A 25,873-nucleotide genomic window follows, 5' to 3' on the forward strand; every position below is an offset into this window, starting at 1 on the left:
TTTTCAATAAAAGTTTAGTAAACATCACAGGAATGTGATTTTGACTTGTTCAGAAAGATTCATCATAATTCTTTTTTAGGATGACCAGTGTAATACTGTATGAACTCAAATAAAGTTCCTCAATTAGTACCTCCTTTGCCTTTTGTTGATAGGATTACATTAGTTACATGTTTTGAAAACAGAACATTGCCAGTAAGCCTACTTTAAATAACTTACAAATATAGTGAGGTACATTTAAAAATTCATACAACTTGTTCAGTTTGCTTAAATTTCTGCAAAAAAGATACACAATTCAAAATTAAAATTTCTTAATATGCAAATATGATTAAAAAAAAAATTTTTTACATTTAGTGATTATAAAGTCATTTAGCCTATGTACAAAAATTATCTACCAATCTGTTTCTCCTGAATAACAAAATTTCCTCTTTGTGACTGGTCATATGATCACCTTATTTATTTTTATTATTATTATTATTATTTTTGTAGGAAACAGCTGCTTTGTTAGTTATCCACCATAATATCTGAGGTTTTGGTTACCCATCTGATGTCCAAGGTAGTTTGAATGGTTGCTGGACGAGCTCAGGGCACTATTACTCTGGTAGATGTCCAGTACAGGGGCTCTGGCATGGCAACATGTTTTTGACACGTGGGGCAGGTCTGCTTAGTCCATAGCCATTCCTCTATGCACTAACGAGGAGGAGCATGATATTCAGTTACATTCAGCTGTTCAACAACACATTCTAAACCAGCTTGACAAAGGACCGTATCTCAATACCCCAGTGAACAAAACACAGGGGACAATGGCAAGTATAAAACTCCCTAAGATGGTTATGGAGAGTGAGGAAGAAGTCTTAGGACGGGGTGTCAGACTCAGTCCCTGGAGGGCCGGAGCCCTGCAGAGTTTAGATTCAACCCTAATTAAACACACCTGATCAAACTAATCAAGTCCTCCAGGCTTATCTGAAAACTACATGGTATATGTGTGTTGGAGCAGGGTTGGAACACAACTCTGTAGGGCTCCGGCCCTCCAGGAATTGAGTTTGACACCCGTCTTAGGAGAAAACAAAGGCTCGGCAGCAAAAAAAAAACAAAAACAAAAAACAGAATAGATAATAGCTCATCTAAAATGGTCTTGGTTTCTGGATCACTTATATTTGGCAATATTTGATTTTTGAAGATGAATTTGATCATTTACAATATCCTGTTAACTAATTTGAATCTTTACCTCACTGTGGAAGCTGTGGGAACAGTGAAGCTCTCTGATAACTCCTCCCTCTTTGCGTAGGTTGTCATGGCAGATCAGACACAAACTGTCCGCATCACTCTACAAAACAAACACCACAGTATATCAACCAGCTCAGTTAGTTTCATTACACATTATAGTTGATCAACATTACAAAAATGCAATACAATTTCTCAATTTCCTGTAAACTACCCATTTAAATAAAGTGATAGTTCTCCCCAAGAAAGAAAAAAAGAACTCCACTGACTGTCATCTAATATTTTATTTTGTGTATATAAATATTGTGTAGATAAATTAATGGCATGGAAGCATGGTTCCACACTGGGGAAAAAACATAAATACAAAACTAAATAAAAAGGGGAAAAAATTGCAATTTTTTATCTCTCACAATTCAGAAGACACTAAGAATGGATATAAGATATAAAGATATAAATGTAGAATTGCTAGATACAAACTTGCTGTTCTGAGAAATAAAGTCAGATTTTTTAGTTTATTTCTCACAAACTCTGTTTTTATAAAGTTTTTATTCCATGGTAGAAAAAAATAAATAAACAGAATTGCAAGATGTAAACAGGTGTGTTGGAGCAGGTTGGAGCTAAACTCTGCAGGACACCAGCACTCAAGGACCGAGTTTGGACACCCCTGATCGAAACAAAATATTCAAACATACTTGATTAAAAAAAAAAAAAAGCCTGTTGAAAATTAGTTTTTTGGTGATCAACAGGTTGTTTGCAGCTTGTCTTTAGCTCTGTTCATTTAGTTTTTAGCTTCAGGATATACCGGTACTTCCACTGATACAGCCTCAGATTTCTCTAGCCTTGCCAAAGCATTATATCATAAAAATAAAATGATCTTATATTCTAAATGCCCTTGTGATTGCATAACCTGTCGTTAATCATTTCACATTTACCAATTAAAAAGCAAAATCATATCACACCAACATTGCGGCTCCTAAACCAAGCTTTTCTCTCCAGAGGCTCGTGCACCTCAGGGATGGCTGGGATGGCATACGGGTGTCTTTCACACAAGCTGCTCTTGGTGTGTGCTCCCTCCTCACCATTGGCAACATGGCTGGAGCGAGAGCACGGCGTTACCTGTCCGGTCTGAAGCCAGTGGCTCAGGAAAGCCGGGCTAGGGCTTGTGGTTGCAGCATTCAGACAGCTAGAAAATTATGCATGCATAAAATAAGGAAAAGGCACATACAGTGCCTTAAAAACAGCATAAAAGCATTAGTCAAACGTTTAACTGAAATGTTTAAATAAAAAGCATTAAAGGACATAAATATATTTTGAAGAAATGTTTATTCAAATTTAAACCAATGGACTCCAATGTTGACTTGTTCTCATATTTTGTTCTGCACACTTAATTGGTGTACAAACAATTTTCACTCAGAAATTGCAAGTAAATTTCACAATCAATTACAAAGAAATTGCAAATAACATTAATTTCAACACAAAATTTTAAAGTAGATATGATATATTATTTTCTTGTGCAATGTACTCCAAAAATCTTTATTTACAATTTAAAAAATGCTTATAGGTTTGCAACCAAACCTGACGATAGAATTTGATCATTTAAAATGATAGAATTTTTGAATGGAGTATCCTTTTGATGGAGGCAGTGTTTGAATTGTAGAACAAGTTTGTGTAAAATTTGATGTTCCATGTTATTCAGTGTGTGAGAATGATACAAAGAGCATTTTGAGTTAACATGGAACACACATGCATAATCTTAAATACTTATTATTGATTTGATTTGACTTCTAAATTATTTTCAAATGTTCCACCTTTATTTCCATTTTTGATGCAGACAACACAAATAGAAACACTAATGTAAAATATGGATTACACAAAAGTGTCCTGCACTGATCTCTGCTTGCTATCACTAAACCGCAAATCAAAGTGAAAACTGAAATGCACATTTTGATTCATAGCCACTTTTCTTCACAGAATGTGACAATTTACAATTAGGAATCCATTTTTGAGAAAACTAGTCTTCATTACTGTAGGGCAAACAGTGTTCATTTCTGAACCACATCATGTTTTTTTTTCTTTTACTGAAAAATACATATTTTTTTTAACAATTAATGATATTAAAATAATACGTTTTAGCTTCAGTCCTGTGAACTAAAAAATTCATATACATTGAATTCATATCCTTTAGCTCCACAATAATCGGTTTATGAGAGAGGTGGGGACTTGGAAGAGGAGGGAGGGGATTCTCAAAGCTCTCTGGAAGAATCCTGCTCCAGATCTGTTCAGAATGTTCTAAATACTTTGGATACTGCATGTAGTGCACATTACAATATTATGCATTCATGAACAAAAATCATCAAAAGGATATCCAGGTTGGTAACTGTAGTATAAAAATGTTGCCAAAGAAATAGATTTCATTTTTTTTCCTTCAGTTGAGTGAGAATTTCTTAAACACTTTCCAGAATTCTCAAGTTTTTTTTGTTTTTATTTTTATTTTAAAAAGTCACAAAAAAAAAACAGGCATAAAAGTCAAAACATGTTTATTTACCTCATACAACCTACACAAAAACACACAAACTAAATGTGAAAGGCACCAGCAAACTGGATTATCATTTAAGTAGATACTATAAATGTTAAGGACTTTTGAGAGTGCATTCAAAGGGGCATCTAAAATTAGACCCCACAGATACATGTAACTTATAGATGTAACATAGACTGAAAGCCAAGCACAGTGTCAACAATAAATGAAGTCATGACAGGACATTAGATGTAACTTATATTAAGTGTGACTCATTGGACAGGTAATGCTATAATATGTTGAGCCACTTAGTCTTTGATTATATGAACTGTCCTTTCCATTATGTCAAATATACAAGACAAATCGGGAAAGAAATTTAGCTTTATGACATTTCAAAATTTTGATGCAACTATGAAAATTTACGGAACATTATTTTGAGGCATGTATCAAACAAGAACCTAAATATGGATTGACTGTAGATGGCAGCATTGCACAATTTGTTTTCCCAGTCAAAGTTAAGGGATCATCATAAAAGACTAGAAAAAAATATTATGTGTAAAATTTTAAAACAACAAGGCTTCCACTAAAAATAAACAAGAATGTGCAAGATAAAACTGTGAAAAAGATGCTACAGTTGTATGTAAAGTCATTTATGTTAGATTCATGGGTCAGGTCTCTTTTAAGAGTGTTTGATTGAGTCCAATAACCAGGTTGGTGAATTCATTGCTGAAGGCCCCCACAAAATCTGTACAGATGATGTTAAGACATGATTTACCCGGGCCAGGGCACTGCTGCTTGACCCAATTCAGGAGCAGACTATAAGAGCTCATGGTCATGCTTTGTAATGACTGGAACGGATGAGAAAGAACATACTTGGCATCTTCAGTTAGGTTCAGACCAGCAGCAAAAAACTGACCTGAAAATATATTTGGAGCAATGTGGTAATCATGCTAGAAACATGCTATAAGTGTGTTGAAAAATAATAGCAACATGATGGCAATGTGGTAAATTGGCAGCTTGTTGCTAGCAATTAATGTTTCTAAATCCAAACTTGGTGTCCAAACTTGCAGAGTTTAGTTCCAACCCAAATTAAAAACACTTGCACCAGCTAATCAAGGTCTTACTAGGCATACTAGAAAATTCCAAGGCGGTGTGTTGAGGCAAGTTGGAACTAAACTCTGCAGGACATTGGCCCTCCAGTACCGAGTCTGGACTAGAGTTGCTGCTTAGAGTTTTCTTGTCAAAGGCATTATCTTTGACTATCGTCAATACATGATACTATAGTCTATCGGCCTAACCCTAGTCAGGACACCAGTGTAATATACTAAAACATGTTAGATCATACTATAAAGATGCTAAAACATGTTTGCAGACTTCTCTGAGAAAAATCTTCAAACTTCAAGCCTTTCAAACTTGTTATAAACTTTTAGACAAGGCACTGTCAACAAGCCAACATCAAAGTTTGTCATCAAACTTTGTTTTCTATTTATTACCGACCTGGTCTTCCTTCCGCTTTCCGCTCCTCCAGGTAGGATATGACATGGCTTGGATCTGATGTGTTTGCCCACCAATATTCACACTGTGGCCAGAGCTCCTTGTATCCAGAAGCAGCTGGGTCGTCATATGAAAGAATAACCTGATAATTGTGATCCCAACACTGTTGTAGTGAGGGTATGATCTGAAAGAAGAAAAATTGTGGTTACGATTTTACTAAATTAAACCAAAGGCATAAATTACTACATTGTGGAGTCAATTTAACTTAAATAAGGAAATCAATTATTTAAACATGGCCATGAATAAAAAAGTCATGGGAACAAAATCTTTTAATGTGTGGTCACACTATTTTTGTCCAGAATGTTGTGTGTAAATTCTGAAATGTATGTAACAGTTACATTTACATTACATTACAAATAAAAATGACTTGAAATTAAATTACTTACGTGACTGGGACAAATTTTATTGTCAAATGTGCATATGAGGAATTGAATGAGGTCTTTGTGTTGATCCAGGTTCATGCCATCAAAGGCAGAAAGAGCAATAATGACCACTTCCTTGGTGTGCTGATCTAACCAGTGAGCAACTTCTGTGAGTGCTTCCTTAAAATAACAAACAAAGTTATTCTCCACCTGGAATGAGGAATTAACACTTTTCTAAAAATATGATCAAAAGTACCTTAACTGTCAGAAGAGAGTAGATCCCATGTGCAAAGTAGAAAACTTTATCAGGGTCTTTTAGTTTATGAGCTATTCTTAAATCGAGAAACCGAATGCCTAAATCCAGCTGGTTAGAGATGCTATCTTCCTGGATTAAAAACAAAAATATAAGTCATGTAAAACGGTGTATATTGTCAACATAATTTACCCACACTGCTAATGTCAACTGTTTAGTTACAAACATTCTTCAGATATCCTCTTTGGTCTTCAACAAAAGTCATACTTGGAACAACTAAAGTGTTAATTAAACGATGACACAAACTAACCCTTTCACTGCTGTCATAGCACTAAGGGTGCAATGAAGGCGATTGAGTCTGTTTTTGATGCCATCATTTGTGTTCCACTGAAGTAATAACATTCATACAACGTTTGAACAACACAATATCACATTATTATCGTCTGTAATACCTGTGTTGTCGCCCATTTCATTATACATGGCCGAACGATACAGGGAAGTAAAGTGTCCAACACTTGCAACACCCACGGCGAAGACTTCACTACTGAAGACCGCTCATCTAAACAGTAAGTCATGGTGTCATGACTTCCTGAAAACCGTAAGCGGATGTCGAAATTGTTAAATAGAAGCAATACATTAATTGCAAGATGGAATTAAAACGTGCAAATAATCAGACGTTGTTGACGTAACTTACCGGGTATAGCGAGATTCCACAGCGGTATGTCCCAAAAAACAGAGGGCATCTCGGACATCCAGTCCGAACAACAGCTGGAGATGCATAACCTTTCTTCATCCTCCATTTGTTACGTTCTTAAATTGTGAGCAATTAGGCTAAGCTAAAACACTCGTATTACTCACATTAGCAGCATCATCTACAGTAGCCATCTACCGCACATCGTCGTGCACTGAAACCAAAAATAACCATTGTTTCCGCGTTTTTCTTTGTCATGCCATGCCAAACAGAAACAGCATGTTAAATAACGTACAGATGTGCATTGAATGTTTAACATGGTCATTATAGTGGTGAAATATAAATTTGTCAAGAGTTTAGTAGATTTTTCATGATCTCGTGACACTTTTCGTTTCTCGAATCTCGATGACAACAATGTTAGGGACCGTCTAAAAGTTCGATTTTTTTTCTCGTTTTGTTGAAGAGACCCAAAACAACGCTGGCTCACATGTGAATTTTGATTTATTTATTAAGTAATTTTAATGTGTTTATTTATTTAATATGTTAAATGCTCAAGAATACTTTTTTTTTTTTTTTGCCATAACCAACACTATATTCGTTATAAACTATGTAGGCTACCACTGTCATCAATTAAACAAATTAAACAAAATGACAGAAATATTCTGAAAACTTCTTTTCCGGTTCGAAGGACATATTTACTCAAAATACCCTCTCATGGACCACTTTCAGCTTTGTTGAGCTGAATGATATCCTGAGCAAAGCTATTCACTCCCACAAAATCTCCAGCGATGATGTTGACACTTTCTTTGTCAGAGCCTGAATGTTGCTCCTTCACCCAGTCAAGCAATAGAGGGTAGGCAGTCATGGTTTTCTCCTTTAAAGACTTTGTGAGGTACAGGAGCATGTCATTCCCATCAAAAGTCAGGTTGAGACCAGCAACAAACAATCCCTCTATTGACCAAATGGACATAAGAGCATTGATGAGCAAAGGATTTCTTGGAGGATTTTTTTTTCAACCAATCAGACTTTTTTTAAGTAAATGTAAGGTATTTTAAGTAGTGCTGTCAAGCAATTAACCGCGTCCAAAATACAAGTATTTGTATTTGTATTATATATCATATTATGTAATATTATATATATATATATATATATATATATATATATATATATATATATATATATATATATATATATATATATATATAGAATATTTACATGTGTATATATGTATTTATATTAATATATAATTTATTTTTTCTGTTTATCAATATGCACTGGCTACCAATAGCTGCTCACATAAAATTCAAGGCATTAATGTTTGCCTACAAAATCTCCACTGGCTCTGCACCCATTTACCTAAATTCATTACTTCAGACTTATATGCCCTCTTAGAAGCTTGAGTTCTGCAAGTGAACGTCGCTTGATTGTTTCATCCCAAAGAAGCACAAAATCACTTTTACAGACTTTTAAATTAAATGTTCCCTCCTGGTGGAATGACTTCCCAAACTCAATCCTTAATCCTTACCCAACTTCAAGGATCAGCTAAAAACACATATTTTCCATCGTTATTTGACCTTCTAACTCTAGCACTCTCTATTCTAATTCTATTCTTTAAAAAAAAACCTTCCCCCTTTTAGACTTGCACTCTATTCATTTAGGCCTACTAACTGCTTGTTTTTCTTAAAAAAATAAAACAAAACTACCTTGTCTGATCTTTTTGTATTCTATCTGTTGGTTTTCTTTTTTTTATTATATAATTAACAAAAGCAAAAATAAAAAAGGCCTTTAACACTAGCTTGCTCTATTCTTTTTCTATTCTATTTGTTTTCTTTTATTATATAATAAAAAATAAAAAAAACCTTGTGACGTGTACTGCATTGAACTAACCGAGACTTGTCATAGCACTTGCATATCATTGCTCTCTTGTTGATTTTATTGCTTCCATTGTCCTCATTTGGATAAAAGTGTCTGCTAAATGACTAAATGTAAATATATTATACATAAATATTTGATATATATAATATATACATGCATGTGTGTGTATTTATATATATATATATATATATATATATATATATATATATATATATATACATAATAAATATAAACAGTACACACACATATATTATGTAAACAAAAACATTTATTTTGGATCCGATTAATAGTGATTAATTATTTGACAGCACTAATTTTAAGTTGTTGGCATCTTTCAGCTCACCTGGTCTTCCCTTTTGTTTCTGGCTGTTAAGATATGAAATGACCTCCTTGGGGTCTGAATTATCAGCCCGCCAGTATGCGATTCCAGGCCACAAAACAGGGTCGTCGACACTTCTGTTCTCATAAGAGAGGACGACCTGGTAGCCACTTTCCCAGCAGTCCTTGAGTGAGGGCTTCACATAAATTGGAAGAAAATAAAAACATTTGAATGGTTATTAAACCATTGTTGGAAGCGTTTGTATGTTTGTATATGCGGAGGTCCGTGAATGAATTATTTCCCTCAGTTTTTGAGGATATGGTTTTGAGGTCATGGTTAAGGATATGTACCACTTGAGGCTTAGGACAGAGTTTTGTTTTAAAGTGCTCTTTGAGGAAGTTGGTCAGGCCGGTGTGTTGATCGGCTGACATTTCTTTGAAATGTGAGAAAGCAAGGATGACAACCTCCTTAGTATGCTGTCCTAACCATTTCTCCAGTTCTGTCATTCCCTCCTGTGGTGATTCAAAGTTATTAAGGTTAGCTGTCATTGAAGTTTTTCCATTAAAGCTTATGAATGCAATTAAGGTACAAAGAAACACATGAAAATGAATCAGGGCAACAACCTTCACAGTCATTGTTGTGTATAGTCCATGATAGAAGAATAAATCACTAGAGTCAGGCTTTCCAGCAACCCTCAGATCAAAGTATCGAATACCGGCATCAAGCTGCTCAGAGATGTTTTTTTCCTGGAAAATCATATGAAAAAATGAACATCATGAAAACATCACAGCATTTACTGCGAGATTACTGTATTTGAATTGGTACTTTACCTGCGCAGTACCCCATTTTTTGACAATGGGCCTTAAGAAAGTGCTGAACATCTTGTCCAAGGCCTTTATTTTTTTAGGTTCCAGTACTGAAGAGCCCATATCCAAGCTGTATGCCATAGCATCGTGGCTCCCTAAAAGAAGTGTTCGTTCTGTTTCAGTTTTTGGTTCTATACAAGTCACATAGCATCCTGTGTTCACTTCATGTCTGATATATAATGTAAGTTTCTATGTGTTTGATTTTGATATGTATATAGTGAATGACAAACGGCAGACTGAAGTCAGTTCATATGTCTAAATGCTAATTAATTAATATTAGCAAAAAGTAGGAAGCTGTTATTAATATCTGAAAGCTTTATATAATAGTCTGACAGCTGTTGTTAATATTTACATTACTTACCAGGAATAGCAAGTTGGCTCAATGGAATTTTTGTCAATTTCTCATTTAGGTTAGCCATCCAGTCAGCTAGACTCTCCGTTTCAGCCGTTTTCTTGTTCTTGTCCCATTCTTCAGTGGTGCAAATGCCTAGGAGGTAAAAAGAAGAAGATGTTATATGGTTTACAGCTATCTAAGCAGATGGTCTAGGTAAGTATTATCACATCATACCATACATATTTGTGTCCTGTTTGTGTTTGACAATCACAGCATTCTGATTTCACGGTTTTTATAGTTTAGACAACACCCTCTGGTTGGGTCATTATGAACCGCTCATCCATATTCAAGTTTTCTTTCGGTTCCTCTAGATCGTAAGGCCTGTGTAAGGCTCTTAAGAAGAGAGAGGTCAATACATTCGTCTCAACATAAAACACAGACTGTCTATTGCCATTTTCCAGCAAATAATCCCAATAATTTCTCAGTAAAGTTTAGATTGTTTTTTTTTATTTTTATAAATGATATCTTTTATTCAGTAGGGGTGCATTTAATTGTAAAAACTGCAACAAATTTGAATAAAAGCTAATCATCGGTAATCCTGAAAAAAGTATGTTTCCACAAACATGTCATGTTTTCAATAAGAAACAAATCAAAATTAGAATGATTTCTGAAGGGTCATGTTATATCGAAGACTTGAATAATGGAAGCTGAAAATTCATATTAGCCAATAAATAATGTTTTAATATACAAATCAGTAATTGTAATAGCATTACTACTGAAGATAAGACTCAAGAGTTTCAGTTTTCCCCATTTAAAAAAATAAAAAAGGAATATCTTTATAAAGTCACCCTTTCTTGCCCCAATGAAGGTGATCTCTTTATTAAATCTAAAATGTTCTAGCCGTAAAACAAACAGTTCTTTGACAATTTGTAGTTTTCACTAACACAGCTAATTCACTTCCTTTGGCAGGGGTTATTTTAAACTGTTTGCAAACGTTGCCATTTTGGAGCACTGGCAAACAAACTCAAGACTGTACTTGTTCAGAGGAATGAAATGCAGGTGAATATGCAAAAGAACCCCATTTATAAATTTACACCAAAGCACAATGATCATTTCTGTTATTATTTGGTAAATGCAATGAACTGCAATGAAATACACATCATCAAAAAATATTAATGTCTTTATCTGCATCTGTTCTTTATTGCTTGTCTTATTATGTGGTACAGTTTGTGTCACTGTTTGAGGTTTGAGTGAAGGAATTATATTATTATATTTATTATGTGGTTGAGCTTGTTTTAATATTTTTTTCCCTAAACATCTAATTTAAACCCTTGAAAAAAAGTCTATAATTCCAGAAATCATTTCAAAGTGAGACTTCTTTCTTATTTCAGCTCATGTTGAAAGATTCAATAATACAGCAAACAAAACTTCAACCTTTGCACCACAACCTGTAGGTTTACTTAGTATCCTTAAAAGTCAACATGAAACAGACCCTATTCACCCCTCATAATGCATGGTCTGAAATGACCTTTCAGATGACATCACTAATCCCTCTTTCTTTTCCGCGTCTTCCAACCAACCACCGTTTTGGACATAATTTTTTACAATCCAATCAGTTCCAGTAAAATCAAGTCCCGCTCTACATTTTCCCACTGAATAGAGTTTTACTGTGAAGTACAGGTCACAGGTGTAAAATAGGTTGTGAACGGTGTACCAAGTTAATTAATAAAATCTTTATTCACAAACATAATTTCATAATTTTTAAAATCATTGTCGTCTGACTTACTTCATAAGAACAGCCAAACATCACATTTGTCGTTAATATGCATTACAAGTTACCTAAATTCCATAATTACCTAAAAATCTCTAAATATTTAACATTTGAAATAATTTTCAGTCACACTTTGTGTAGTTAACGTATACAGGATTAAAATGCATGAACTTATTTCACAGAATATTCATTTAGTCATTTAGACAAACTGCTTTTAATGTCATATATTCTGGAAATCACCTGAAATGAGGTTGTGATCTGAAATGAAGTAAGCTTTCAGTATCTAATATTATATGTATCACTGATTGGAACACTGTTGTTGTATCGTGACTGCAAAATGGTCAAAACGTTTACATCATCACTTTTTCCTGGGTTTTCATCCAGTGTATGAATATGCCGGGATGCCCTTCACTCCTAAACCAGACACCTGAGGAAAGAATAGAGCAAATAATGTGTCAGAGGTCATGTCATGCTAACATGAGCAAGATATGAAATAACAAGATGTCTACCTTAAATGTGCAGCCAGCTTCAGGTTGCTTGGCCAGTGCATCTGCATCCAGGTCGATACACGCTGAGGTGACATAGAGATCACTGTAGTCCTTCCCTCCAAAACAGCATGAAGTGGTTTTCGAAGCTGGGAGTTTCACTGTCTGCAGTCGTGTGCCTGAGAAGGGAAGTTCATTAACTACTGACATTATCGTTTTTTTTTTCATTTAGTAAAAATATAAATGCATTGTTATGATGGCAAATTATTACTCCAGTCTTCAGTGTCACGTGATCCATCAGAAATCATTCTAATATGCTGATTTGGTGCAAATAATTTGTATTATTCTCAATGTAAAACAGTTATGATGCTTACTTTTTGTGGGGAGACAGATACTGTATATGAAATTTCTGTTTATGAACATTTAAATAGAATGTTTCTCTCATAAACATGAGTTTGATGGCCTATTATGGAAGCAACAGTGTGAAGATTTTTTGATTTCCCTGGAGACACTCGTATTTTGATCAACATAAGTTATATTGTCATACCGCAAATATGAGTTTTGAAAATGACAACAAATTTCTCATTTCACCATTAGTTTTCTTATTAAATTTCTTTGTTTGATCTATGCTGCTCTTTTATAAACTCACACACCTGTTTGTGGGTCGATACGCAGCACTCTTCCTGCATCGAAGCAGGCGACCCACAGTTTGCCCTCGGTGTCTATGCACATACCGTCTGGTATGCATTCATCTTTCTCCATCTTGTAAACCATTCTGCGGTTAGCTTAAACACAAGTAAATATATACACAGGTTAACCCAAACCACACAAGCTTAATTAATACATCGAGACCACACCTCCAATGCAAAACAAACCCACATAGCCCTCCAGTCTGGATGTCATAATCAAAGGCCTCCACCATGAATGCCAGGCTGTCGATGTAGTAGAAGATGCGGTGATCAAGTGACCATTCCAAACCATTGGAAAGGTGCACTTTATCCAACTGCTTGACGACAGAGTGGTCAGGAAGGAGGCTGTACAGCGCCCCATCAGTCACGTCAGGCTTGATGTCCAAACCCATGGTACCTGCACAAAGTAAAGGAGCAGTGTGAATGGCAAACTTTTATTATCGGCTTCTGTAAGCTATGTGAAAAAAAAATAAAGAAAAAGTAATCAAACCAGAATGCAGAATTACAACTGTCTCAAGAGAACGCTCAAAAGTTTTCAGTTTTCTAATACTTTACATTAGTAGAGTGAAAATGTGCTTATGAAAATGTGATATCTCTCATACAGTACCTGCAAAAAACCTGCCAGCTGGATCCACTTTTCCATCATTGAAGCGGGTGTTTGGTTTTTCCATTTTATCGACAGGGGCAACAGATTTAATGGAACGCTTTGCCCAATCAACAAATGCAAACCGTGTTCCCTCTGCGATGACGTAACCACCTGCCTGACGTGGTACCACAGAGCCTACAAGATTTTCTGTGCAGAGACAAGAAATGAAATTTGAATTAATTAGATATGTGTTATTTTCACTTGAATCAATGTTTAAAGCAAAAAAAATGCAAGCTCAAAACATTGACTACATGACTTTTATTGTAGCGATGGACTGTTAATTTGCTTGCATTTTCCTTGAAAGGCACTAAAAATGCAGCCCACACTGAACTTACTGTATGCTTACCTGTGGCAATACTGTCTATTTTGTTGGTCAGCGAGTTCCAACGGCTGACCCTTTTACCCCTAATATCAACGTACAACAAAGAGGAGTCCTTCTCCTCCCAAACTGGACTCTCACCGATCTGGTTCTTTTGTTTGATAACACATTCCACTTTTATGGACGACATGACCTGACCTGAAACACACAAGTATAGTTCATGTAATTGGATGATGTCCTGAAACAACATTTACCTTAGAAACGAATTGCAAACATGATCTGTGGCCGGTTGCATTAGACTAATCTTAAAAGTTAAACTCCTAAATCTTTTTTTTTTTTCTGCAAGACTGATCATAAATTTCAGTCAGTTTTATAAAAACATGGATTGATCTAATCTGAATCTAAAAAGACAGACTGATAACCATTTGCTAGTTAGGTCAAACTAGTTCTTAAGACACAGTCTTAATAATATGCAACTGGCCTGTTGTCTGCCATTGGTCGAGCAAAAATTTAACCCCACATTAAACTCATGCCATCGATTGAGACAAACATGCTGCCCTGACACTGATAGTTCCACTATTACTATTTAACGTTAAATTGTGATAATTGGATATTATAAAAAAAACTTTAATATGGATAAACAATACAGAAACTTAAATTTATTCATGAACTATGAATGAGTGTGTGACAGTTGACTCTAATACATTGAAAGTAACAAATTGTTGTGCTATTTCCTTTTACAATATGAACATGTAATTTTTTTTTTTTAACTATGATAAGAATTTGTTAAATGAGGCATATATTATTAATCTCTTGACTATACTTGTCTTAAGTTTCATATTCATTGTTGTAAATTCAATAATCAGAATCCTCTTTTTTATTGTAGAAAATTTCATAGGCATTTGTTGGCATCCTGGTACTCTCCTGAACACATGGATGAAATTGTTAAATAAAGTCATTATTTTATTTTTGTAAGTAGGCCTACTCTCGTAGCTTCATAACATTATGGTTGAACCACTGGACTATTTTACCAATGTCCTTACTACCATTTTGGGCCTTGACTATAAGGTCAGAAAGCTCTCGGATTTCATCAAAAATATCTTCATTTGTGTCCCTGAAGATGAACAAAGGTTTGGAACAACATGAGAGTGATAATTAATGACGTATAATTAATAATTAATGCAATTTTTGGCTGTACTATCCCTTTGAGGAAAGTATAAACAAAAAAGCTGTAAAAACGGTGCTCTTAATTAGTATAGTAAAATAGCAAGGCCTTTCATTTTATTGAATTTTTTTTCACTTATTATTATTATTATTATTTTTTTGTGGTTTTATATATACAAATATAATTAATAATGTTTTCTATATTTTTCTATTTAAATAAAAAGAAAAGAAAAATCAATTTAAAAATGATCATGCAGAATGTCTGTTACAGGTGAGTCATAGCTCAATCAAAATTTGTCTACAAACGACACACCTGTCATTAGAAATGCACTGAAAATTCATTATCACAAACTGATTCTATACTGGTTTTAAAACAAACCACGACTGCGAACATAATGATTTGTTAGGCAGACGCCGTTACGTTTCATTTTCTAGACAACACAAAGTTACACAAACAAAACAAACTGCACAATTTGTGCAAAGTCTTCTGGAAAGGCTGCACTAAAAAAATCATGTGATATAAAGTCATGCAGCGCTGTGAAAATAGCGTTTGTTGGACATCATATTTCCTACAAACCAAGACTTTTCTATTGTCGTACCTTAACTTATATCCTCTTTTCCTCTGGTCACTGTTCTTGCAAAAATCTCCTACTTTGCAAAGATCCGTCTGTAAATGTGATAGAGCTCCCTCTGCGGTCTCACGTATAAATACACCCCAAAATTTGGACAAAAGTGCAGAAGAGAGGAGTTTGACCCCAGTCAATCAATACTTACTTAGTCATGAGAGAAAAGCGTGATTGTGGTAGAAACATCACAGACAAAAAAATTATGTATGTGCACAAATTGGATTCAACACATTTTGTTATCCAATAATGGGCAGATCATGTTTAGATAACACAGACATATGATCAAAGACAGTATGATTCTACAACAAAGACACAATGGTTCATAATGCAATTATAGGTACAAAGGTTTTTATGGTTTACAGTGAAGTGCAAGAAGGGAACTACTTTTGAGCTATCTGACAGACAGGAAAAACATAAGCTGACGTGCCATTTTTCTTGCTGTGCGCCTTTTTCTCCACCCTATAATTTTCCTTCACTGTGCAGAATTTTCATGAAAATGTTCCATTATATCAGGATGGGCAGCAAATGCTTTTGAGCAAAGCAGGGCAGAAGTGTACAGGCTCACTTTTTGGGAACAGTGGCTTTAGCGCAGTTGAGGCGTTTCATCAGAAGATGATCAGTGGTGGGTGAACAGCGTGACAGAACAGTACTGATCTCTGAATCATTACGCCTCTCGATTGCAGCCTCTGCGGCACCTTCCACATCCCTGTGTTAGAGTAATATTTATTGGGGTTCTTTGTCTTAATCATTAACAGTAATGTTTACTTCTGTTCAAAACTTTGAGGTCAGAAAAAAAAGTCATTTAAGCTCTGCAAGGCTGTGTTTCTTCAATAAAAAATATAGTAAAAACAGCAATATTGTAAAATATTATAACACTTTAAATTACCTTTTCTATTTTAATGTATTATAAAATGCAGTTTATTCCTGTGATGGCAAAGCTGAATTCTCAGCAGCCATTACTACAGTCTTTAGTGTCACGTATACTTTTTGGAACAAGCTCTTACCCTACTGCAAGGTGAGCTTTGACTTTCTGCTCCGGTGTGACTTTTGACATGTATTTCCTGGCTTCATATTTGTTATGGTGTTTAATGCACACCTCAACAAATGGCTGTAATCAGAAAAAGACGATTATAAATAATTTGTAACTATAATTCTAAGAATAATAATAAACAATAATTCAGATCATTAGGACATCAGTTACCAGATAGCCAATAGGAGACTTTTTGCTTTTGGAAAATTTCTCCAGCTCTTCCCAGTCCTCCTTCTCAGCCAGAGCCTTTAACTTCAGCCACCAGAACCTGATAACGAGAAAAAAACTTCACTCATGACACTATCCATCCATTCATTTTCTATACCACTTATACTCGGCAGGGTCCTGGGTCCTGTGTTTCTTCACATTATATTATTCTTTATTTAGAAACATACCCTATAAATGTACAGATATCAGCCACTACATTATAACCATCGACTGGGTCATTCAGTGTCAAAGCAACCAAATTTCAGAAACTTCCCCAATTTTTGATTTAGCCAATATTTTTCAGAAGAAAGTATGTTCATATGTAATGTGTTGAAAGCCAAGATATTAAATATGTCACAGATTTATATTTACGGAGTAATCCACTCTTCTAATTGTGTCAAATTGGTCAAATGACTTCTGAAAGCATCATATTATTTTCACACAGAGATTGGTAGGTCTTTTAGTAAAATCTTTTGACTTCAGCAACCTTTGTTGCATTATACGTTTTAGATTTTGAGTGCTAACAAACTTTCCTTTCAGTACTCTAATTTTTAAGGCTCTATATGTTTAAATTACAAAATAGTGTATCTTGTTTTTCCTATATCAGATTAACTGTGTAGAGCATACCTGTTTGAGTGCCCCCCCCCCCCCCAATTTAATCTGCAGCTACACTGGGCATGTGAATGTCAGAACTGGACCATGATGCAATGCTAGAAGTTTGCCTGGTCTGATCTATCACATTTTCTTTAAGACCAGGTGGTTGGCCACTAGCACATGTAGCACCTACTTAAAGATGAAAGGCAATGGTTTTTCCTTGATGGCAGAGAATGTTCTTGTTATTCTTGACACTGCCAGTGGGACATGAATTAAATGTTGCTCAAGGTATATTCTTTTATAAAAACCTAATAAAGAAACTATAAATCATGTGGGTAAAACTATACATAGAAGGCACACCTCTTGTCGGGCATCCTGAAGTCTTTGTAAAGTTGTTCAAGTGTGTTTATGCAGCCCCACAGACAGCAGGATGGTCATAGTGTCATGAAGGGAGAATCCCACAAGCTGCTCACCCTTCTCTTCCTCTACCTTCCTCTGAAACCGCAGCAGACGCATTTCATCTTCTGTTGTCTGAGAGAGGAGAACAATAAGAATTCCTTTAGATTATTCACAGATGTGATAATGTTGTGGCTACATAGGCAGTGAACTCTGACGCAGGCTTCTAATCTGCCTGTAGCAGAAGAGCCTGCGGTCTTCACCTTGGAAGAAAATTCATTCTTGGCTTTGTAGTACTCGTCCACAGCACTTTGTAAATGAGCGATCCGAGTTTCCAGTCTCTGTAATTACACACATATGCACATAATATTTATTTTCTTACCAAAGCAACTAGCAAAATCATGTTACTAAAAATAACAAGAGTATTAAGAAAAGAAAGTGGAAGGCAAAGATGTCATGCCTTCAAACCCCACCCATTGGTGAAAATGGAGCCACCATAATTTGTTGAACCTTTATAGGACTTCTGTCAGGGGGAAGAACTGAGTGTGGGAAAGTGGAATGCCGACAGTATAATCTCGGACTGCATTCAACACCCGCAGGTCTCTACACATGCTGACAAACTGCTCTGGAGGAAAATTACTCAAAAAGCACTTCCCAAATGAGGATGCCTGCCGAGAGAACAATCGAGCAAGAAAGAATATACTGTATAAACCCATGTTTATTTTCATTCCTTCTGTAAATGAAAAGACTCTCTTACTGCAACATTCAGCATGTGTGGCTCACCCTCAAGAGTGTTTTCTGTGTCTCAGGGTCATGTTCATGTCCGGCGGCCTCCACACACTGCCTCACAGCCTCGCTCAGCAAACTCTGCTCAGCATTATTTAATAACTAGTTGTCAATTCTAGAGCTGCTCGATTTTGAGACAAAATCGAATTGCTATAAAAGTGGCAATTTAAGATGTCACAAAAAAAATTGTTTTGCCAAAATGTACGTTTATTTATATATCAATACAACAACAAAAAAGATCATAATAATTATTATGACTATTTATTAAAATGTAAATATTAAAATTGCTAAATAAAAACAAAATAAGAAACATCACTATTTTAACTTCACTGTAAAATCAAAATATTTTTTAAAACAATTTTATTTCACAGTACAAATATAAAATTACAATGCCAATTTTTATGTTAATATCGTAATCTTAATATTTTGTTTTGTTAAATCATCTAACCTTTATTTTGAAAAAAAAATAAAAGAAAAAAAACCCATGAAGTCTCTTCAGTTTATAAGCGATTCTCAGTACAAGTATGGGAGGATGGTTGGGGCATTTTGCATTTCCAAATGCATGTTATAAGCAACACAAACTCTATACAACAGATGCATAGATGAGTTAATGTGGACACAGCAAATGCCGGAGGATCACAAGCAACTACTATATAAGAACACAGTGCCACGCATATTCATTCAACTAAATGGCCTTTGTGATTTTATAATCGCACTAAGCCATATCGCAATTTCACATTTATTTTGATTAATCGGGCAGCCCTGCTGTGCAGCTGTGTGCTCTTACTGGAAAGCTGGTCAGAGGCAGTCCTGAGGAAGAGAAGATCTCTGGCACTGGGAGAGCGTCGGTTATGTGCCTTCAGGAGAGCTGATAGAGAAAGAAGTATCATCGGCTTTGAACTCCACAAAACTGTACTCTGATATAATCTTACGCAACAACATTATTAAACAAAATTACCAATGAGACCCCCATATGGAGCTGCAGCAACCAGACAGTCTCTCAGACCATCTTTCAGATTCCAGCCCATCTCATACAATTCAATCTTTCTGTTTCAAGAAAAAAGAACGGCGATTATAAAGTTGGTACAAGCATAACCATTCCTAGTATGACTGCTCTGCTGTACAGCATACTGTAAAAATCAGGTTAATACCTTAATACCCTAGATAGACATAACCTATGCTTTCCTCAATGGACCCAGCAATTCTGTTCTGTACTCTATAGACGACATTTGTTTTTAGCAAATTTCTCAGATCTTACACGTCACAGTCTAAATGTACTTTGGAAATGGAAATCTTGGTGTTTTTAAGGATATGTTTAGGGTATGGCAATGTGGCAACATTCTTGGTTTTTAAAATCAGCTGGTATAACATGACAAGAACATTTGAAAAGTGGAGCAGCAGGTATATTGTTTCGTAACAATATAATAATGTGATTATATTTTTGTGTTGCTCCTTACAAAGAAATGGTTTTGGAAAATGTCAGAGCAGACAAAATAAACCAGCCGGTGTACAGTATTCCATTTCCTATGCAACAAGTTAAAGGGTTAGTTCACCCAAAAAGGAAAATTATGTCATAAATGACTCACTCTCATGTCATTCCAAACCAGTAAAACTGAATCGTTTGAAACGATTCGCATCTCCAATACGCATTAATCCACAAATGACTTATGCTGTTAACTTTTTTAATGTGGCTGACACTCCCTCCGAGTTCAAACAAACCAATATCACAGAGTAATTCATTTACTCAAACAGTACACTGACTGAACTGCTGTGAAGAGAGAACTGAAGCTGACGACCAGATAATGAACGAAAGATTGACTCCTTCTCAAGTCAAGAACTCAGTTTTTGGATCACTAGTACACTGAGTTTACTTAATCAAATTGTCCGTAAGAACCAGTTCGCGGAAAAGAACCAAACTTCCCATCACTACTGGTGATCCGAAAACCGAGTCAATCTTTCATTCTTTATCTGGCTCGGCGTTCATCTTCAGTTCTCTATTCAATGCCAACCCTCCCGATTTTTCCGGGAGACTCCCGAATTTCAAAGCCCCTCACGAAAATCTCCCGGGTCGACCTTTCTCCCGAATTTCTCCCGATTTCCACCCGGACAACAACATTTCTACACCATCCGTCACTTGGCACCGTTTCAGACCGAACAATTATTATAGATATTAAATTTGTGCATGTCCGCTTATTTTAGGTATGTGTTTACATGTGTCTATTTATTCCATACATCAAGAAATTCACAGCCAGTCTTTTCTAGTAGTTAAATCATCTTCCTGACTACAAACATGTCAAGTTTCAAAGCTCTCAGAGCTTGTGTGATTGATCTGCATTAGTTTATATGCCTTAACTCCTATACGGACAGGCTATATTTTAGTCCTTTATTGGTTTTGTGGTGTATAACAATATCTGTTAATTTAACAATCTTAGCAGTAAAATATTTTTAGCCAAGAATCCATTTCATATATGGGAGACCTTAGAGATGAGGAAAAACATTGTTGGGTTTAGTTCTACCTCCGGTAGGGGTATCTCGAAAACTAAAGCACTTTTTGACCATTTGTCACTAGCCTATAGGTAAATAAATGTTATGGCATATGACAGTTTATGATTGTCTGATCACAAACGATCTCATTGGGAATCCCGAGAACTTCTATATAGGTAATAAAAAAATATTTTATTTTACCATGATACGTAAAAAAAAAAAAAAAAAAAAAAAAGATAGCTTGAATGCACTGTAAGTCGCTTTGGATAAAAGCGTAGCTATGCTGAATGCATATATAAAAAAAAATCTACCAGAATTGGTAGGTCACATTTTCTGACACTAAATGAATTTAAGCATTTGTCTTCCTCCATGTATTCAAGGTTAAAAGGCAAGTATTGCTTACATGGTAAATCTAGCTTTTTTCTTATTTACATCATACAATATTAAAAACTCATTTTCTGACAAAAGATTGTGATAAATGGTGGGTTTGGGTTGTGATGGGTTGTTGTTACTGTACCTAATATGTATGTATAAACTATGTACAGATAAATGAATTATATTCTTCTTTACGTTTGTTTGTGTGTGTGATTATATATGACCCCCCCCCCCCCAACCCAACCCAACCCAACCCATATTTTGAATATCTCCCGAATTCTGAGGTCTCAAGGTTGGCAAGTATGCTCTATGATGCTGTTGATCAGAGACCAGCGCCTGTGTTTGGCGCCTACTAATGTTTTGGCAGTGGTACAACAGTAATACTACAACACGTTCAAGGGACCTCGATGCTTTTTAAAATTGTTCAAGCAAGATAAACATTATTTTCCTTTTTAAATGTTGTATTTTCAATTAAGCAATCATGTTTAGTTATTTATTTCCACGTTATTGTCAATTTTGCTGTTGATGCACGTACTAGAATGCTCGGTCACGTGGTATACGTTACTTCTCAGCGCTGGTTAATGTCGTTTCAGGTTACAAGGATAAGGCGTTTTCAGAGTAGCCTACTCGATTTATAGTTCAGATAGTGATTACAAAGTTTTCGAAGTCCCACGAGCCCCCGAGGAGGACAACATTTCCTCCATTAGCAATTTGCCGCACAATGTAAAAAAAAAAAGACTTACCACATGGTGTCGCTGCTGTCCCACACGTCGCGTCTATGCACAGCTGCAGCGCACCTGATGTGGACACCTGTTGGGTCGCTTCACCCAGGAATGGACAGAAGAATGGCGCAGGTGTGTTGGCGTTTAAAACGAAGGTTGACACGAACATAACATTAGAAATCAGTCTGGACTTATCTGTTGTCTTCGTGTCTTTGTATTGTCTGGATCTCTTTTAAATGCAACCTCATTCAGCTAGAATGCAGCAGGCTGTAATCACTAGTACCTTTTGTGGTGCGAGATAACATGCTGCTGCTGTTGAGCATCTTAAAATCGCTCCATTGTTAATATTATAAACGCAGTCCTGCTATTATACCCTGCGGTTTAATATTTAACTGTCATTCAGATGAGAAGACTGCAGTCCTCTTTTTATAAAAGAGCTCAAAACAGTTAGCTGAAGGATAAAAACATTTATTAAAAAATATACAAATAAAGTCTAATTTATATTATGTATAATTTCATCAATGAACATCTAGGATACAATTATGTGTGGCAAACTCAATACAAATATGTGAGTCATTCTTTAAAATTCGCTACATTATAAAAGTGGTGATAATGGGAGAAGATGTGACAAAAGAAGAGGAGGAGGAATGGGTCTGGTGAGGAAAATTCATTTATTTTTCTCTCTAGCTAGAGTAAGACACAGTTTATGTAGTCTTAATGAGATAAATTATGTAATTATTTATGTTAACAATGCAGAACATGCAAAGTTGCACCTACATAATTGTGCTTATTCAGAAGAATAATATCAACAACCAATAAATTGATTTAGTGTGCATTACTCCTCGAAAGTTTGGGTTCAGTACCCCCCCCCCATGTTTTAAATCAAGGACGCATACAATTATAAAATGCTAATAGAAATACATAAATAATAAATAAAATAATAACCAAATAAATACATTTCTAATAAATTCAAATAAATGCAACTTTTGAATTTTCTATTCAACAAATAGTCCTGAAAAAGTAGCAGCGTTTCCACAAAAAGAAAAAAAAGAAGCACAAATGATTTCAACATTGAGAACACTGAGAAATGTTTCTTGAGCAAATTAGCATATTAGGATGATTTCTGAAGGATCCTGTGACACTTACGTCTGGAGTAATGATGCTGAAAATTGTGCTTCGCCATCACAGAAATGTACAAAACTTTTATATATTAAAATAGAAGATAGTTATTTTAAATTGAAAACAATATTTCACTATATAACGGTTAATGTAGATGTTTAGGCCAATAAATTCAGCCTTAATGCAAGAGACTGTTTTGGCTAAATTTGGCTAAAATTATATTTCAGATGACTTTTTCATATTTCATCTTGAATCGTATACATATTTGTAAGCAGTCTTTCCCGTATTGATATAACCTGGTGAAGGTGTACCTGATCAGTGTTCAGAGTGTGAGTTAGTGAGGCTGCCAGGCCTGTGCCTCGCTCCAGTACTGGTGCAGTAGATGTTTCTTCACCTCTGTGGCCAGTGATTTAGAGAGCGCAACATCTCCAGGGCTTCTGAGGTGGCTGGCATCTTTCTGATCATGCTGATGAAGAGATAAAAACCAGACCATCCATCAGCGCCCACACAGCGGCCATTGTCACTCACACACTTACAGCCAGAAAGAGAGAGAGACTTAAAGCTTGTGCAAAAGTGCATGTTTTTCAAATGTCAACTGACATGGGCCTTTCTTTTGATTTGAAAAATAACCCTAATCTTTCTCTAAAGTACAAAGAATTTCCTTTAATGTCTAAGGGACAAACCTGAAATAAAAATTCCAAGTTCAGTATAGTAAAGCTCAGTTGACAGCATTCGTGGCATAATGTTGATTACTAACCCTTTCAGTGGAAAAATATACTGCCAGTTATAATTTTTACTCATTTACTCAGTTACATTTTATAATTTTTTTAATTTTTTAGCAAAAATCTCGATTACAGTGAGGTGTTTTCAATGGAAAAATAAATGTTGTAAATACTCATTGTTTCAATAAGTGATTTCAATATTTCAGAATAACCAGAAGACCACAAGTGTTAACAAGATTTATATACATTTTTACATCACAATGCCATAAACCCTAAAATGGTCCTGTATGAGCCATATAAGCAAAAACAAAGAACAATATGTTGTATTGTTATAGTAGAAGTAGGAAAACAAGGAATGCATCTTTTTTTTTTTTTTAAATCAACATTATGTTGGTGTAACGAGTTTAGCTGGTATTGAGCTTAAAATATTACTATCTGACAGTCCTGATTTGACACCAAGATTTCTCCACAAAAGAATACTCTCTCCTGCACATTGTTAAATATATTAAACTCAAATACACAGTAGCCCTAAAAGTGTTTAGAAACACTTAGCCATTACCCCAAACTTTTCTGCAGTATTGTATAAAAACATATCAAACCAAGTGGCATCTGCAAACAAATGATATTCATCTCCTCCTGTGCAGCATAGATAAATTACATACTACAAGAGTGTAAATGATGCAAAAGGTGATTTGCAGCAGTGAATATCCATTTCCGAGCATGCATCAGACATTTGCCGGGACCGCTTTCATTTAATACCAAATCAGCCTACAGCCAGAGAAGAAGATTTAAGTCATTTCCACCGTAAAATGCTTCCTCATTAAGCAGCATCTCATCGCGTGTGTAATCATTAGTCCTCGATACAATGTGCTCAGATTCAGCGAGTGCTGGGGTCATTTTTAAGCAGCACTTTAGCAGCCGTTAGGAAGTCTGACATCATGATAGGGGCACTTCCCTCTCCATTCGTAACACTATCTCCCCCATTAGGCAGCAGGGCAGTGGAAGGGCAGCAGTATAAGAGCAAGGGGCAAGAGGGGAGCGTGTGTGTTTGTATGGCCTGTCTGGGTGGGTGGGTGTGGGCTGTTGGCTTTTAAGGTGTCAGTGGTAAAATTTATAACACACCATAGAGAGGCTTTAGTAGCACTTGCTGGCCGCACTCACTCAATAGAAATCAGATTAGCGGGAAAAAGGCCCGTCAGTTATCCGAGTTTGGAGAAGCAACGCAGTTTGGCATCAGACCACCTGGACTGGAAATGAGGGGTGGAGTCTTGGGAAAGATCTCCCTGCAGGGTCATTACTCAGAGAGAGTCATAAGGCTCAGGTGTCTGTGTTAGGGACGTGTGTGATGGTGCAGTGCAGGGGCTTATATGAAAACACACACACACACACACACACACACACACACACACACACACACACACACACACACACACACACACACACACACACACACACACACACACATACAGGAATGGACTGAGATGGAAAGCCAGACTTTTGTCTAATACAAACTATTGCTTGATATATTATCTAGTTTGTAAAAAGCGATTTTCATTTGCATTTTGATACATGTGGAAATCATATACCATATTTTGATATGTATAGCCAATTTATGCAAATGTGGGGCAATACATCTGACACAATAAACAATACATTTCTATTGACTTTAAAAGATTAGATCAGGGCTCATTTAACACCTGCCTAACATAACATGTATGTAGAGTAGGACCATATTATACACTCTAACA

At 35.6% G+C, this 25,873-nt stretch overlaps 3 protein-coding genes and 1 long non-coding RNA gene across 5 annotated transcripts; all 4 read right to left on the reverse strand.

Annotated features, from left to right (window-relative positions):
- Positions 1-3,741: 3,741 nt before the first annotated feature.
- Positions 3,742-7,075, reverse strand: LOC113050877 (PI-PLC X domain-containing protein 1-like). The gene is made up of 6 exons (XM_026214295.1): positions 6,600-7,075; positions 6,358-6,494; positions 5,909-6,037; positions 5,677-5,832; positions 5,234-5,414; positions 3,742-4,652 (listed from the first exon to the last, which is right to left on the reverse strand). Exons 1-6 carry the CDS (start codon positions 6,703-6,705, stop codon positions 4,405-4,407), a joined length of 957 nt encoding a protein of 318 aa, XP_026070080.1. The 5' UTR covers positions 6,706-7,075; the 3' UTR covers positions 3,742-4,404.
- Positions 7,076-7,157: 82 nt separating this feature from the next.
- LOC113050876 (PI-PLC X domain-containing protein 1-like) lies at positions 7,158-10,331 on the reverse strand. 2 transcript variants are annotated; one of them, XM_026214293.1, is made up of 7 exons: positions 10,225-10,331; positions 10,018-10,143; positions 9,621-9,751; positions 9,414-9,536; positions 9,141-9,302; positions 8,815-8,986; positions 7,158-7,547 (listed from the first exon to the last, which is right to left on the reverse strand). In XM_026214293.1, the coding sequence occupies exons 1-7, from the start codon at positions 10,229-10,231 to the stop codon at positions 7,309-7,311; spliced, it is 960 nt and encodes a 319-aa protein (XP_026070078.1). In that variant the 5' UTR covers positions 10,232-10,331; the 3' UTR covers positions 7,158-7,308. The 2 variants fall into 2 exon arrangements, with proteins under 2 accessions (XP_026070078.1, XP_026070079.1); XM_026214294.1 differs by having other exon boundaries at positions 10,230-10,315.
- A 1,372-nt stretch (positions 10,332-11,703) lies between these two features.
- Positions 11,704-15,777, reverse strand: LOC113050879 (regucalcin). Its single transcript, XM_026214296.1, has 7 exons — positions 15,664-15,777; positions 13,928-14,098; positions 13,543-13,728; positions 13,126-13,332; positions 12,900-13,031; positions 12,271-12,425; positions 11,704-12,188 (listed from the first exon to the last, which is right to left on the reverse strand). Exons 2-7 carry the CDS (start codon positions 14,088-14,090, stop codon positions 12,138-12,140), a joined length of 894 nt encoding a protein of 297 aa, XP_026070081.1. The 5' UTR covers positions 14,091-14,098; positions 15,664-15,777; the 3' UTR covers positions 11,704-12,137.
- A 912-nt stretch (positions 15,778-16,689) lies between these two features.
- On the reverse strand, positions 16,690-18,600 carry LOC113051136 (uncharacterized). Its single transcript, XR_003276867.1, has 3 exons — positions 17,882-18,600; positions 16,892-16,988; positions 16,690-16,798 (listed from the first exon to the last, which is right to left on the reverse strand). It is a non-coding gene; the product is annotated as an uncharacterized LOC113051136 (long non-coding RNA).
- Between the last annotated feature and the right edge of the window lie 7,273 nt (positions 18,601-25,873).

Source organism: Carassius auratus, chromosome 31 (assembly GCF_003368295.1).
Source record: "Carassius auratus strain Wakin chromosome 31, ASM336829v1, whole genome shotgun sequence".
NCBI lineage: Eukaryota > Metazoa > Chordata > Actinopteri > Cypriniformes > Cyprinidae > Carassius > Carassius auratus.

Bases quoted from the DNA above. Each gene is read 5' to 3' on its own strand.
- LOC113050877 (XM_026214295.1), bottom strand. From the start codon at position 6,705: ATGGAGGATGAAGAAAGGTTATGCATCTCCAGCTGTTGTTCGGACTGG. The intron at 6,495-6,599 runs GTAAGTTACGTC...TACGGTTTTCAG, and splicing joins GTGGAATCTCGCTATACCCG to GAAGTCATGACACCATGACT. The intron at 5,833-5,908 runs GTACTTTTGATC...TGTTATTTTAAG, and splicing joins ACTCTCTTCTGACAGTTAAG to GAAGCACTCACAGAAGTTGC.
- LOC113050879 (XM_026214296.1), bottom strand. From the start codon at position 14,090: ATGTCGTCCATAAAAGTGGAATGTGTTATCAAACAAAAGAACCAGATC. The intron at 13,729-13,927 runs GTAAGCATACAG...GTCTCTGCACAG, and splicing joins AATAGACAGTATTGCCACAG to AAAATCTTGTAGGCTCTGTG. The intron at 12,426-12,899 runs GTGTGTGAGTTT...TTCCCTTCTCAG, and splicing joins GCGTATCGACCCACAAACAG to GCACACGACTGCAGACAGTG.
- LOC113050876 (XM_026214293.1), bottom strand. The intron at 9,537-9,620 runs GTAAAGTACCAA...ATGATTTTCCAG, and splicing joins AAAAATGGGGTACTGCGCAG to GAAAAAAACATCTCTGAGCA. The intron at 9,303-9,413 runs GTTGTTGCCCTG...GAATCACCACAG, and splicing joins ACACAACAATGACTGTGAAG to GAGGGAATGACAGAACTGGA.